This window comes from Rattus norvegicus, chromosome 8 (genome assembly GCF_036323735.1).
Source record: "Rattus norvegicus strain BN/NHsdMcwi chromosome 8, GRCr8, whole genome shotgun sequence".
Lineage (NCBI taxonomy): Eukaryota > Metazoa > Chordata > Mammalia > Rodentia > Muridae > Rattus > Rattus norvegicus.
Window position 1 is genome coordinate 81,402,655 of NC_086026.1, and position 13,137 is coordinate 81,415,791.

The 13,137-nt window shown below is 38.7% G+C and overlaps 1 protein-coding gene and 1 long non-coding RNA gene across 24 annotated transcripts in view; one reads left to right on the forward strand and one right to left on the reverse strand.

Annotated features, from left to right (window-relative positions):
* Positions 1-13,137, reverse strand: part of Tcf12 (transcription factor 12) — a 311,137-nt gene that overhangs the window by 31,454 nt on the left and 266,546 nt on the right. For all 23 annotated transcript variants that reach the window (XM_006243350.4, XM_039080907.2, XM_006243348.4 and 20 more), the window contains 5 exon segments: positions 12,240-12,345; positions 10,883-11,022; positions 10,350-10,494; positions 9,961-10,025; positions 3,549-3,627 (listed from right to left, as the gene is read on the reverse strand). In XM_006243350.4, coding sequence (XP_006243412.1) covers positions 3,549-3,627; positions 9,961-10,025; positions 10,350-10,494; positions 10,883-11,022; positions 12,240-12,345 — 535 coding nt within the window.
* Positions 6,152-13,137, forward strand: part of LOC134480205 (uncharacterized) — a 31,399-nt gene continuing 24,413 nt past the window's right edge. Inside the window, exon 1 of the long non-coding RNA XR_010054432.1 lies at positions 6,152-8,570. This is a non-coding gene — a long non-coding RNA (uncharacterized LOC134480205). The remainder of the gene's footprint in view (positions 8,571-13,137) is intronic.

The window sequence follows — 13,137 nt, forward strand, 5'->3', positions numbered from 1 at the left end:
TTACCAACTGTTGCACAGGAGAATAGAGAGAATGAAGTACAGGCAGTGTGTGTGTGTTTTGGTGTGACTTAACAGGCTGTGTCCCTACCTAGGCATCACTTTATGTGTGGTGGACATGTCCACAAGGAAACTGCATACTTTGTGGGAAACAATTTCCTTAACTGTTCTGTGGTTTGTTTACTAACTAGCCACTCTTAAATACAGTCTTAGTTTAGAAGAATTATGGAGAATTCACTTGTTAAAGTTTATTGAACATTTAAATGAAGCAAGCTAGGTAGTGACCAGGGTTAGAGCTGAATTATTTCTGGGAATAATCTAAACTTATGCAGTGTTGTTGCTCTGCTCTTAACTCTCACCAGGGATTAGGAAGTAGAACTGGTTCATAATCCAAAACAAGAGAATGGATACTCTGTCTTGTATAGCTCAGGGTACTTCTAGGCTTTAGTTCATTTATTTCTCTCTCTCTTGTTTCTGAGACAATGTCTTACTAGGTACCTGAGGGTGGCTTGGAACTGAGTACGTAGACCAGGCTGGCCTCAAACTCAGAGATCCACCTACCGTCTGCCTCCTGAGTACTGAGATTAAAGGTGTACATAAATCGTGGCTCCCAGCTATTTCTCTTACTCCAGGCCCCCAATAGTTTCTCTTTGCAACCTCACCCTAAACTCAAGCCTTCATAGGCCTACTGGAATCCTAATCCTTACAGTTTACCACACACACCCAATTACCCTCTCTGCACATGACTAGAGGAGGAGGCAGGTACTTCTGCATACCCAGATCTGTACTACATACTCTCCTTTATACTCACACAAGTCACTTTCCTCTAATTAAATTTCACTTCATGAAACCTGTACCCTAATCTGACCACAACTCAGGGTCAGTTTAATTTTTTCTTCTCAACTGGAAACTTGCTGAAGTAAGGCAAGTATTTTACACTGGGCATTCTCACAGATGACGTACACAAATGTTTTGATCAAACTAACATAAACTTAGACTCAACTTTTACTGTGAGGCTCTAGGATTGCTACCAGGTTCTAGCATTACAGACATTCCCCATCTATATTCCATATGAAGGTAAAGAAATTCAAAGAATGTTCTGCTTGTCTGCCTCCCAAGCTCCCATACTGAATATGTTCTCCTAACACAAATGTGCCACTTCCCAAACTGTAGTAGGCACAGCCATTTCTCTTTTACCTTGTTGCCAAAGTCCTGAATTGTTCAAGGTGATGAAGGGTGGGCCTGTTCTGTCCTAAGACTATGACAGACTAATTTTATTCCAACTCTGAATAAATCCTAACTTAAGATATGTTAGTTCTATTGCAGATGCAGGTAACTGAGGTAGACCCAATGCTGGCCAATGAAACATGAGGTTAAATCTATAGGAGAGGCTTCTGGAAAAGGATTTCTTAAAAGAGGGGGGAAAAGACATTTTTCTTCCCTTTTATTGGATACCATTCTTGGTGTCTCAAAGCTGTCAGAAGGATCTACTAGGAGACAGAGCAAGAACTCTGACATGCAGATTTATAGCTATCCTGCTATGGGCTTCTTGTCACTTAAGAACAAATGCTCATAGGCCTTTTAAGACCAGCATCTGGGAACATAAAAATGTATGCTTCTGGTTTGGAAAGTTCTGTAGGAAGATGAGGTGAATTTATTCAAGAATAACAGCCATGAAACTGCCTGTGGGGATCTGTTGCCTGTGGTTCTATGCTCATAGATCCTATGATGAATCTGACTGTTGGTTGGACAGAGGGAACAGTGCTAACTGGTAATGACCCACTCATTCCAGATAACAGATTAAGGCCACATAAAGGTACAAAGCATTCTCCACAGCCGGGAGCTCTGGTTTGCTGATTCCTTTTCTTTTGACTTTGATTGCTTATCACCTAGTGCTTTTCCTGTTACCCCGTCTCTGCTCATTCATGAGTATTCACATAAATAAGGGAAGTAGAGACAAGCACTTTAGACAGAGAAGCGGGAGATGTGCCTTTATAAATACTCTAATTCATTGTTTCAGAAGCATCACATGAAATTGGTTCCCTATGACTGTTCAATTCAAAGGAGGCTCATCAACATTATACAATCAGCAGTCTACCTTTTGATTAGTTATCTGAGTTACAGGAAAAAGTGCATCATCAGTTAAACCTCACTTAACCAATGGAGGAGCCCTCAGACTTGACTTACCATTCTCAATTTCACTCATGCCCTCTTAGAGGCTGAGCTCCCAGCTCCTCTCCCATGATTAGTAAGTATAATAAAGGCAGACCGGTCATATAGCAAAGTGTAAAAACACACTATGGCAAAAATTATGCTGAGAATTTTGGTAAACAGTGCCAAGATAGTGAGCAGGGCTGAGTTCCATCATTCTCTCTGTAACTTCAGCTCTGTTACACAACAATTCTAAGTCAATGGGCCTTTCATCATCGTGCCTATGTGGGCAACAGCTGCTTAGCACGTACTAGACAGCTGAAGCCACGGTGTCTGAAAGAGGGGCCCAGCCTGCCACTAGCCGGAAGCAGCTGCTACAGATCAGCATGTCCATCCTGGAATGTGGCTGAGTAGAGACATGGGCTAACACAAAGCACAGGTGACAGCAAAAGCTGTGATTTCAAGAAACTCAGCACAAGGCTAAATCTAACTGTGGCCATACTGGGAAAGTGGAGCTGATGCTGAGGCTGACTGGCAAGGCAGGGATGTGGTGATCCCACTCATGTGTCTAGTAACATCTCTTTTTGAAAACAAACATTTTTTCTTCAGCAAGTCTAACCCCTCCAAATGTTGCTTAGAATACTATGGGTAAAGTTTTGAGATTATCATTTGAAAGATACTTTTATAAAACTTTACTTAATCCTAATAAGAAATATTATTATTTATAAACAGTATCTCAACAAATTCATCCCATAGGCTAGTTCTGGAACTTGTCAAAATTAATGTTAAAAATCAGGAGAAAGGAAAAAAAAGTGAACCACTTTTAGCTCCACTAATGCTGCTCACCCAGCATTATTATTCCCTAATAGGTTTTCATATAAAAATGTGAAATAATGACTAATAGTCTTAAAGGCTTGTTTTGTTTTGAGTCAGGGTTTCTCAGGGTAGCCCTGGCTGTCCTAGAACCAGGATGGCCTCAAACTCAGAGATCTACTTTTGCCTGGGATTAAAGGCATGTGTCACCACCACCCAGCTACAACAATTGTTATTGGAAACCACCACAGATTACTTAAAAACCTAGGAAGATACACATAAGTCACTCAAGATGAGCAAATATTTCAATATTTCTTCAAATTATATCAAAGACAGAATATTTTTCATAATTTAAATAGATTTTACTGAAATTTTGTTGACTCAGAAATATTTTCTTTTTTCTTTATTAACTTGAGTATTTCTTATTTACATTTCAATTGTTATTCCCTTTTCCGGTTTCTGGGCCAACATCCCCCAACCTCTCCCCTCCCCTTCTATATGAGTGTTCCCCTCCCCATGCTCCCCCCGACTCAAAAATATTTTCAAGTAGAAGACTTACACATGTTATGAATAAGAGAGAAACCCACCTGTGAGAGGTGAAGGAGATCCTACTGGTGTTGATGGGTTTGATGGAAAACTACTGCTTGTGTGGTCAGGAGAATAAATCTAACCAGAAAAATAAGAGATATTATATGATGATATGAGATACAATAGCAACAAAAACATAAACCCACTCATTGTGCTGTTTTGTGATCTCAGTCATACCACCCAAGGCTCAGTGATAATACTTTTCATCAAACGTATACTGTTTTAACTAGAGACCAAAGGGGCTTCAGTTTTTAAACTAGGACAAAAAATTTATATAATTTCAAATGTGAAAGGAATAACACAGTAACTATTTATTTTCGCTTTTTTGTTTTTAAAGACAGGGCTTCCCAAGATAATCTAATTTTTTAATTATTATGGTTGGAAAGTTTCTAATTATCAGCGGAAAATCAAGATGTGAGGTTGAGTATGGCTTCACCTCTGCAATCACCAACACTTGGGAGGCAGAGGCAGAGGCAGAAGTCCAAAGCCAGCCTGGGCTAAATATAAATAGCAGGCTACAAGCTATAGAGACTTGTCCCCACTTCTGTGACTAGTACTTGGAAGGCAGAGGTGAGACTGTAACTTTAAGGCCAATCTGGGCTATATATTCAGTGCCAGGTCTACACTCCTGAGGTGGGTCTTTATCTCAATAATAAAACAAGCTATGATAAAAATAAAATATCTGAAAAGTAGACAATATTTAAAGAATATATTATCTAAGTAATATAAATACGATAATGTCACAAAAATGCTTAAAAAACCATGTTTTTTTTTTTTTAGGTTGTTTTGTTCTAGATTTTGAGTCAGGGTCTACGTTAGTAATCAGGATCCTGATAGGCTCAGACAGACATTGAATTTGTAATCCTTTTGATCTAGCCTGCAAGTTCTGGAGTTGCAGGTATGTCCTACAAGTCTGGCCTTCATGTGTTAAAATGGTCTCTAAGTCTGGCATGGTCCTGCACAACTTTAAGCACTTAAGAGGCAGAGGCAGGTGGATCTTTGCGAGTTCAGGGCAAGCCTGTCTGCACATCAAATTCCAAGACAGCCAAGGCTACAATAGAGACCCTGTCTCAGATGATCCCACCTCCTCCAGCATTCCCCCCCGCACCCCAAAACAAAACAAAACAAAACAAAACAAAAAACAAAAAGCAAAACCAAAACTAAAAACAACCAAAATAAAAGTCTTTGAAAAGCCTGGCAGTGGCACACTCCTTTAATCCCAGCATTTGGGAGGCAGAGGCAGAGGCAGAGGCAGATGAATCTCTGAGTTTGAGGCTAGCCTGGTCTATAAAGTAAGTTCCAGGATAGAATGCCAAGGTTACACAGAGAAACCCCATCTGGAAGGAATGGAGGGAGGGAGAGAAAGAGGGGGGGAGAGAGGGAGAGAGGGAGAGAGGGAGAAGGGGAGAGGGAGGGAGAGAGAGCGCGCGAGTGCTTGAAAATGTTTTTTTATGGTCTCCTTTCTAAAAAGCTAACCAAAGAAGATAATAATTGTCCTTTAAAAAGTTAAAAAGTTACCTGTCTGCTTTAGCTCCAACAACTGCATATTGTAAAAATTAAGTTTTCTCTGAAAGGACACTAAAACTCTTACAAACAGGTCTCAACATCTTTATCATTGTCAATCACAGTTTCTGTATCTTCAGGAGTCAACTGTACCTTTTATGAACAATCAATGCTCACGCATAAAGTATATAATATAGCACTGATGAGGGAGGTGGAGATAAGTGAGAAAATATTCACAGAGCCAACCACACTCACAGATCAGTTTGTCTTGCAGGCTATTACTCCTCACCGTGAGAATAGACTGTGAAAAGTATTGGAGAAACAATGGAGAAGTAACACTGTTCAGGGCAGCCTGCTCCTCCTCTGTGATTCTGGTTCCTACTCTCAAGACCTGCCTAATCACCACTGTGCTAATAATGACGTGGAAATGGTGAGCCTGTGCTAGGAATTACCCCTGGAATGAGTTCTGGGCCTCAGCTCTACCTATGTTCCAGGGCTCTACTCTCCAGTTCCCTTAAAGGTTTCCCCAGAGTCCTAAGTACCCTTTTCTTCTCTAGTCACCTGCAGTTTAATGGTTGGTGACGACATTCTTTGTTTTCACACATCCGGGTGAGTGACTCCTGAACTGACAGCTCGTGCCTTACTTACACTGGCTGCTGGACAGGCTGAGTAGGTCACATCGTAAGTTTGACCACCACTCTGGTTCCTAACCTTTCCACCTTTCCTCTTCTATTTAAATATTTTGGCTTGTGCTCCCCTTTTTGTTTGGACCCCCACTCTTCTCTCTGTATTCACACCAATAGTCACAAGTCTCAGTTTTGGGGATAATATGCATGCATACACAGATTTAAAGCATGTGTGTGGAGGCCAGAGGACAACCTCAGGTGCTGTTCCTTTGGAGTTGTCCACCTTATTTTTGAGGCAGGATCTCTTATTGGCCTGACTCTCTGGCTGACCAAGCCCTGGGGATCCATTTGTCTGCTTTCCCAGTGTTGTAATTTTAGTAAGTGATAAACTATATGTGAAATTTGCTATAATACTATCAGTAAGAAGATTCTTTAATAGAATTTATCTTAGTATTTGGGTAATGGGGATCAAAAAACAGAAACAAGAAAATGAGAGAGCTTATTATAGATGACTTCACTCCAAATCCACAATACGGCATAGACTTTGAGAACAATTATTTTATGAGGTTCTGCGATTGCTAAAAATTTGTGTTAATGTTTTAGGCTATGTGTACCTCTCACTTAGGTAGACACAGGCTTTCCAAGGTATGAATGGACTGCCAATTCTTCAGCTCTGCCCTTTCAATGAAGCAAACCCTAAATATGCCAAATGCTGGTGAGAGTTCTTTTGTGTGGAAGAAAACATGTTATACTTTTTGCTCTCATAAAGAGAGCACACATGTGGAAGGGTGGCACAGCAATATTGTACACAGAAGCCTTTCTGGTGGCAGATCACTTCACAGCCTGTATCTCTGCAGGCTCATTTTATCACCAAACCAACTGAATCACATCATTCAATAAAAAGCATCATTCCTAAACACTAGGCATTTTGGGCAAAGACCATTCTAAATGATGATTTCTTTCTTTTATTTTCTGGTTTTAAGGGACTCCAATATTGGTGTTTAAAGAAGAAATAAGTCACATTAAAAATGGAGGTGGTAGTGGCTTACCAGAGCTCATTTTCTATGCAACCCACAGGCACCCATGGTTAAATGGCCAATGATGAATAACTCCCAGTACCTTCTGCCAGACTTAAATGGTAATATTCCTCATTTTACTGCAACAAATGAGGCTCCTCCTCCTATCAGTCATGGTCCATTCCAATCAGTAGGGTGCCAATAAAGCCAGAGGCTAATGAAAAGGGCTTCAGACAAAGAGAGACAATGGAGCGCTCCAGGCCCAACCCTGGAACTCAGAATTCGAGGTTTTAAACACTGAAGCTTTTGGACATTTCAGTTAATCTTTATTATGCTAATGTTATTGAGTCTAAGGAACAAAGAAATTTATTTCATGAATTACTTCTAAACGTCAACTTCCCTGGATTTTCTTTTCTTTTGTTAGAGACCACTGACCATTTAACTATCTAGATTAAAACACACACATTCTCCCTCTCTTCTTCCCTCCCTGGCTCATAGAAATCAAAACATAAATTATCACAAAGAAGTCTGATATAATCAACAAAGTTAAACAGTCCTCTCGTTTGATCTCTTCTAAATTAAAGACTGAATGTTTTGATATGGTATTAGGCACTGAAATAAACCAGATGTTTCTTCCTCCATGTAACTCTCCATGGGCACAGTCTTAAAGGGTGATTGTCTGGCAAATGTTCAGGGACACACAGATTTTTCCTTCCCTTCTATCTACCCACGTCTATTATCTAAACTAGTGTACAATCCACAGGGCTTTGGGGACTTTGTGTAAATACCTTCATGTACAATTCTCTTTCTTGCTATCCTGAGATTAAGACCACAATTATCCAGGCTTAAACCTAAAATAAAAGAACCTTTGCAAATGCATTATCTGGCCTTACATGTTTAATCACGTAGCATTCTGAGTGTTCTTTAAAACCTAAACTGAAGAACAAAGGTTGTACCCTCTGGTGTTTCACACATGAAAGACCTTCTAAGGCAACTAGGGATCTAGAATTAACTTCTAATGACAACAGTGGTATTTTCCCATCAAAAATAGATGCTATTATTATATTAGAGATACCACATTCTAACTATCTATAATTCTTAACATAAAATTCTGATAAGCATTTAGACTTTCAGATGTAATCCTCCTTAAGTTTCTTTCTCTCCTGTCTTCTAATTCTTCCAATCACCAGACAGCTCACTGTTTTTGTTTTTTAGTACATTTTAAAAATTAAACATTAATGAGAATGAGAGTCTGTAAGGAAAGTTGGAGAAACAATGATGCAGAAGTAGGGGGAGGCTGAAGGAAGGGACAGGAAATGTGCACATGAGGGTCTGTAGTGATGGAACAGATGGAATACATCACCCTCAGCTATGACAGAAATGATTTATGGAATGACCTGGCAATTCCTGCTTAGTAACAACACAGGATGACAGAGATGAGTTTCCATGACAACTAAAGCCCACCCACTAGCTAGATTAAACATTTCTTCCTGGCTTCCACTCAGTGAATTTGGATTTTCTCTCCAAATACCATTCTAGTTTGTCTAGCATGCTGTTCATAATATGGAAGGATAATCAAGGATATCAGGGTAACTAAAGGAAGCTTGAAGGACCACTGAAAATATTACAAAGTCCTGTCTGCCCACACCACAGTTTCTTTACATATATTTTCCTCAGAAAAACAAAATGACTCCCAAATGGAGATTTTATTTTTAAAACTGGCTTACTATTAAGAGTCAAATGCTACTTGTCCCCTTACATGTGAATGAACTATCTGCTACTGGATCTTCTAAGACAAACAGGCTGAATATGGCATGACAATCAAATACCCAAGAAAATTTCTTCCTACACAAGTTTTCTTCAGGGGAAAAAAAAGGTAGGGATAAATCTCTTTAATTATATTGCACACCTCTAAGACAGTCCCCAGAGCACAACTTCCCAGACACATAAGGCAGTATGAGGCTAGTTTGATGGGGGTTCTATTGTATAGGAGCTCTACCCTTTCTAGCTAGTGATGCCTTAGGCAAAATAAATCTTTTGAGCTCAAGTCATTTCACCTTTAAACCTCAGTGCCCCACCTGTAATGTGGAGATCATAATGCCAACCTTCCAGGGTTTTCTTGAGAATTAACCAAAACTGGGCACAGAAATGCTTTCTGTAGTGCCAAGCAACTAGAAAGTTCTCAGACCACAGTCGATCATTTCTCTGGGTTTGTGCCACCACCATTATTATGTATGTTCTAAGATTAATTCCAACAAACATTTACTGGGTTCCACTGTGTGCAGGACTCCACTATGTGGTAAAAGAGTTTGACTTGGCTTCATTTCTCAAAAAAAAAAAAAAAAAAAAAAAGAGCCCTCATACTTAACAGCTATAGAGAAAGTTTATTTACTCAAACAATACATAAAGAGGTTTCTTTCTTCAAGAGCTCACCAGCTGCTCACTACCAGTCACATATCAGAGTTCTGCTTTCCCTATCAACAGCAAACATTTAAGAAAAGTTCACCGCATTTCAGACAAAATATAATTCTAAGAGACATACTGCTCAAGAAAAAACAGTCTAAGGAAAAACTTTACAAGGCAAAAAGCATAATTTGAATTTCAATAATTAGATTTGAATCTTTAGATAATACACATCCTTTTCTACTTTCTGATTTTAAGAGTCAGATAAACTGTAATTGTTGTTCCTATTGTTTTGATGTGATAAAGACTAGCTGTACTATATTATATATAAATTGTCTTTGAGTCAGTTTCATTCTTTTAGACAAGTCTTTCAATGATTCTGAGACCCACACCCTGGTTTTTGAGTGAACCAGCTATAGCTGATTACTTTTTTCCATAGAAAAAAAAACAAAACAAAACCCTAAAATATAAATGAAAGTATTTCCTATCTTATGAAAGCCCTTGTTAAGGCACTTCCTTCATATCTGATAAATTGGATTTCCTTTCTTGGTTCTCCTTGATTTATCTGAGTGGACACTAAGTATTTAAAACACAGATTTTCCCGAACTCCTCTTTGTTTTACTTGTGTCCGTTCCACTCAAATGAAGACATATTTAAATGAAGACACAAATACAGATTTTGTAGGTATGGAACAGGGAGGTATTATCATGAATTAATTAATTATATTTATCAATATTAAAAAACAGCTCTTCAGTGAGTAATGTTGAAAGTGTTGTAACTATGGCATTTACTGCTCACAAAGTCTAAACCTTAGTTCATGAGTACAGAATCCATTGAGAAGAATGTGTAAACCCAATACTTACAGATGCCAAGGCCTTCCCAAGTGCATCACCGGTCTGTGAGCTTCCAGCAGCATTCCCTCGGGTTCCTGGATGGTTCAAATAGGTAAAGAAATCATGGAGAGCAGCAGGAATGCTCCTTTTCTTCTTAAGCATGCACCTATTACTTCAAGGGTCCCCTGGCTTACAACCTCACAAATCACAGTGAATCAGGAAACACTCTTATGTACTGTATTTAATAATCTATAAAAATAAAAATGAGTTCCTTATTGGTTTTTAGATAGATGGAACTTAAAGGTTATTTATCCTCTTTTATCTTAATTTAAACTAAATATTAAAACTTTTAATGAACAATATGGATTTCAACAAAACTCTAAAATTAGGATTAGGAAGTGTTCCTAACCCAAACTCACCCAGGATGCTATCTGATCCATTGATGGGAGGAGTATGTGAGGCGGCAACATATGGTGAGCTGCTGGTACTACCACGGTGGAAGCTGGACATTGGCGGAAGACTTGTGTTTATGTCTGTTGGTGACACTGAGTGTGGAGGATAACTCTAGGAAAAGGGGAAAAGAGACATGATCTTAGCACATGTGTTCTGAAGGCTGGGGGTACTGCTTAGTGTTAGCACACTTGCCTAGCATGCATGAAGGTTTTAGCTCTTAGCTGCATGGTGATCAATCTTTTTCTCTGGTCTCCCTCCCAATATCCACAAATAAAAAGCATGCATTTTCTGAATATATGAATGAACACTAGACAACCTCTATAAAAGGTTAAAATGAGCAAGATCTATGACTAAGTTAGCACCTAGAGTGGTAGGGTAGTTACACTGAAAAAAGTCATCCCAAGCAAGCCTATAAAAATTTCAACATTCAGAAGTGTTGGCATAGTTGATTTTTATCCAAGAGAAACATGCGAGGACAAAATATTATATGATAGCCTACCAAGCGGTCATGTGAATGAAGACTGCCATAACTACTGGACTGAGACATGTGGGAAGTGGAGGTCCCCAGAATTCCACCAAAACCAGGCTGGCTCATCCCATTCGATGAACTCCAAAGGTCAGAAGAACTGTGGGTGCCATCTAAGATGAAAAGAAAAACACATACAAAGTTTTTCTTGTCAGACTATTTCTTTTGTTTATATACAAAAAAACTCAAAGAGTATAATGATGTTTGTTTTCAACTGTCCAGTTGCTGCAATCTAGAACTGTCTAGGAAAAGTTAATTCAAAGCGAGACTGCCTAGATCAGACCAGCTGGGACAGGTCTCCGAGGGGTTTTCTTAATTCCATTAATGGGATGGGAAAGGTACCACTTTGCTATCTATTCCCTGAACTATTTGAGAGTGAAAAGCAGAGAGCATGCACACACACTCACTTCTCTCTACTCTGCACCGTGATGTGATGTCACAGCCTGTTTACATTCCGACCACCTTGACTTACCAGCTGTGATGGATTGCCACCTTTCTCTGGGTTGCTTTTTGTCAGGGTACTTTATCACAGCAACAGAAACAAACCCATTACCTGTAGATCTTATTATCTCCTTTAACTTAATATTCTACCGGGTACTTTTTTCCCTCCTAGCCCCCAAACTACTTTTTAAAATGAAGAAACTTTTATAGTAAGGGAAAAAAAAAAAAACCCAGCTCAATCTGTACTAGGTCATTATAACCCAAGTATATGTCCTCTTCTGAAACTGTGGAATGGAGGTTTCTCCCACAGCAAGCCTAGGTAGAAAGTGACTCTATTTTGTAGCTTGAGATGAGATGTCAGCAGTGACTTCACACCCACAGCACAGGCAAGCAACCATTTATGTAATAATGAACTGCTCCCACATACATACTTCCCACAGTACTGAACCACAGAAGACCAAACAACAATGATTTATAGGACAGAAATTTGAGAAAACTTAGTACCTCTTCTCTCAACATGCCTCAACCAGTTTTTGATATTTTTTCTTCCTATTGGTAATATCATGTGTGATATAGAACTGGTATGCAAACCAGAAACCACTATTGCTTCTAGCCTTCATAATTTAAAGTTCTAAACAAACCATGGCAGCTTTGTTCATTCTTCTTAGTAGTTAGATGATCAATCCACAGACTTGTTGGATAATTTAACTAAATTGCAATTAGTGAAGCCCCTAGATTATTATATAGCTAAATTTTAACTGGTTCCAGAAAAAAAAAAAACTTAGAAAAGTACTGTCTGAGTTTTTGCAGATACTCTTTTTTTCTCATATTTTATTGTCAGCACACTGACAGCTCTGGCGGCCTCTAACAACTGCTTCATAGTGCTTACCTTGCATAAAGAAAGTGCTAGCGAACATACTGGTTGGTGGCTTGGGAGATGGGTAACTAGGAGATTCACGGTTGAAATCGTCAGAATTTGGGGATGGTGCATACACCTTAAAACAAGACAGGATAATTATCTCTATTAGCTCATATCACAAACAGAAAGAAACTTAGGAAACCAAAGCAAATTCTGCTAAGAGGTCTTAGTCTTAAATTTCAGGTACACTTTCAAGTCCAGCTTATCTTTAAGAAAAAATATTATTTAACTGACAGGGTAGTAATAATTTCCTTTACTGAACATTTGTTCCAGATAAGGAAACTATGAATATTTTGAACTATCAAAGGGTTAACATTCACAATCCTTGGGAAAACTAGACGGGCATCCAAATAAATAGTGAATGAAATAAAATCGCAGCATTCTCAGGACTACTGGACTTTAGAAGAAAACCAAACAGCAACAACAGCAACAAAGTAGCGAGTAAAGTTAAAAAAGTAAAGTCAAGCCTGGAACACTAGCTAATACATGTGCTCCCAGTACAGAGAAGGATAAATGGTCTCAATGCCAATCTTGTCAAGGAGTGAGACTGTCTTAACACCAACTGTGTCAACAAAATGAAAGTCACCAATGGATTGTAAAAGTACACCAGATGAGAGAAGAGAAAAATGAGTTAACCGTAGCAGCATAAGAAATTAATTTTGTTTTAATATATCTATTACATTTTACTATAAAACAAAATTTAAATTTCACTCAGAGAAAGTTAGCATTATCATTATGAAGACATATACAAAAAGATATATATTGTATGGTCACTGAGAACTTCTGGAAGTCTACAGAAGAAACAGCAACAGTTACATCTTAGAACCAGGAAAAAGACTTTTGGTACATGATGTGCTTAACATGTGTG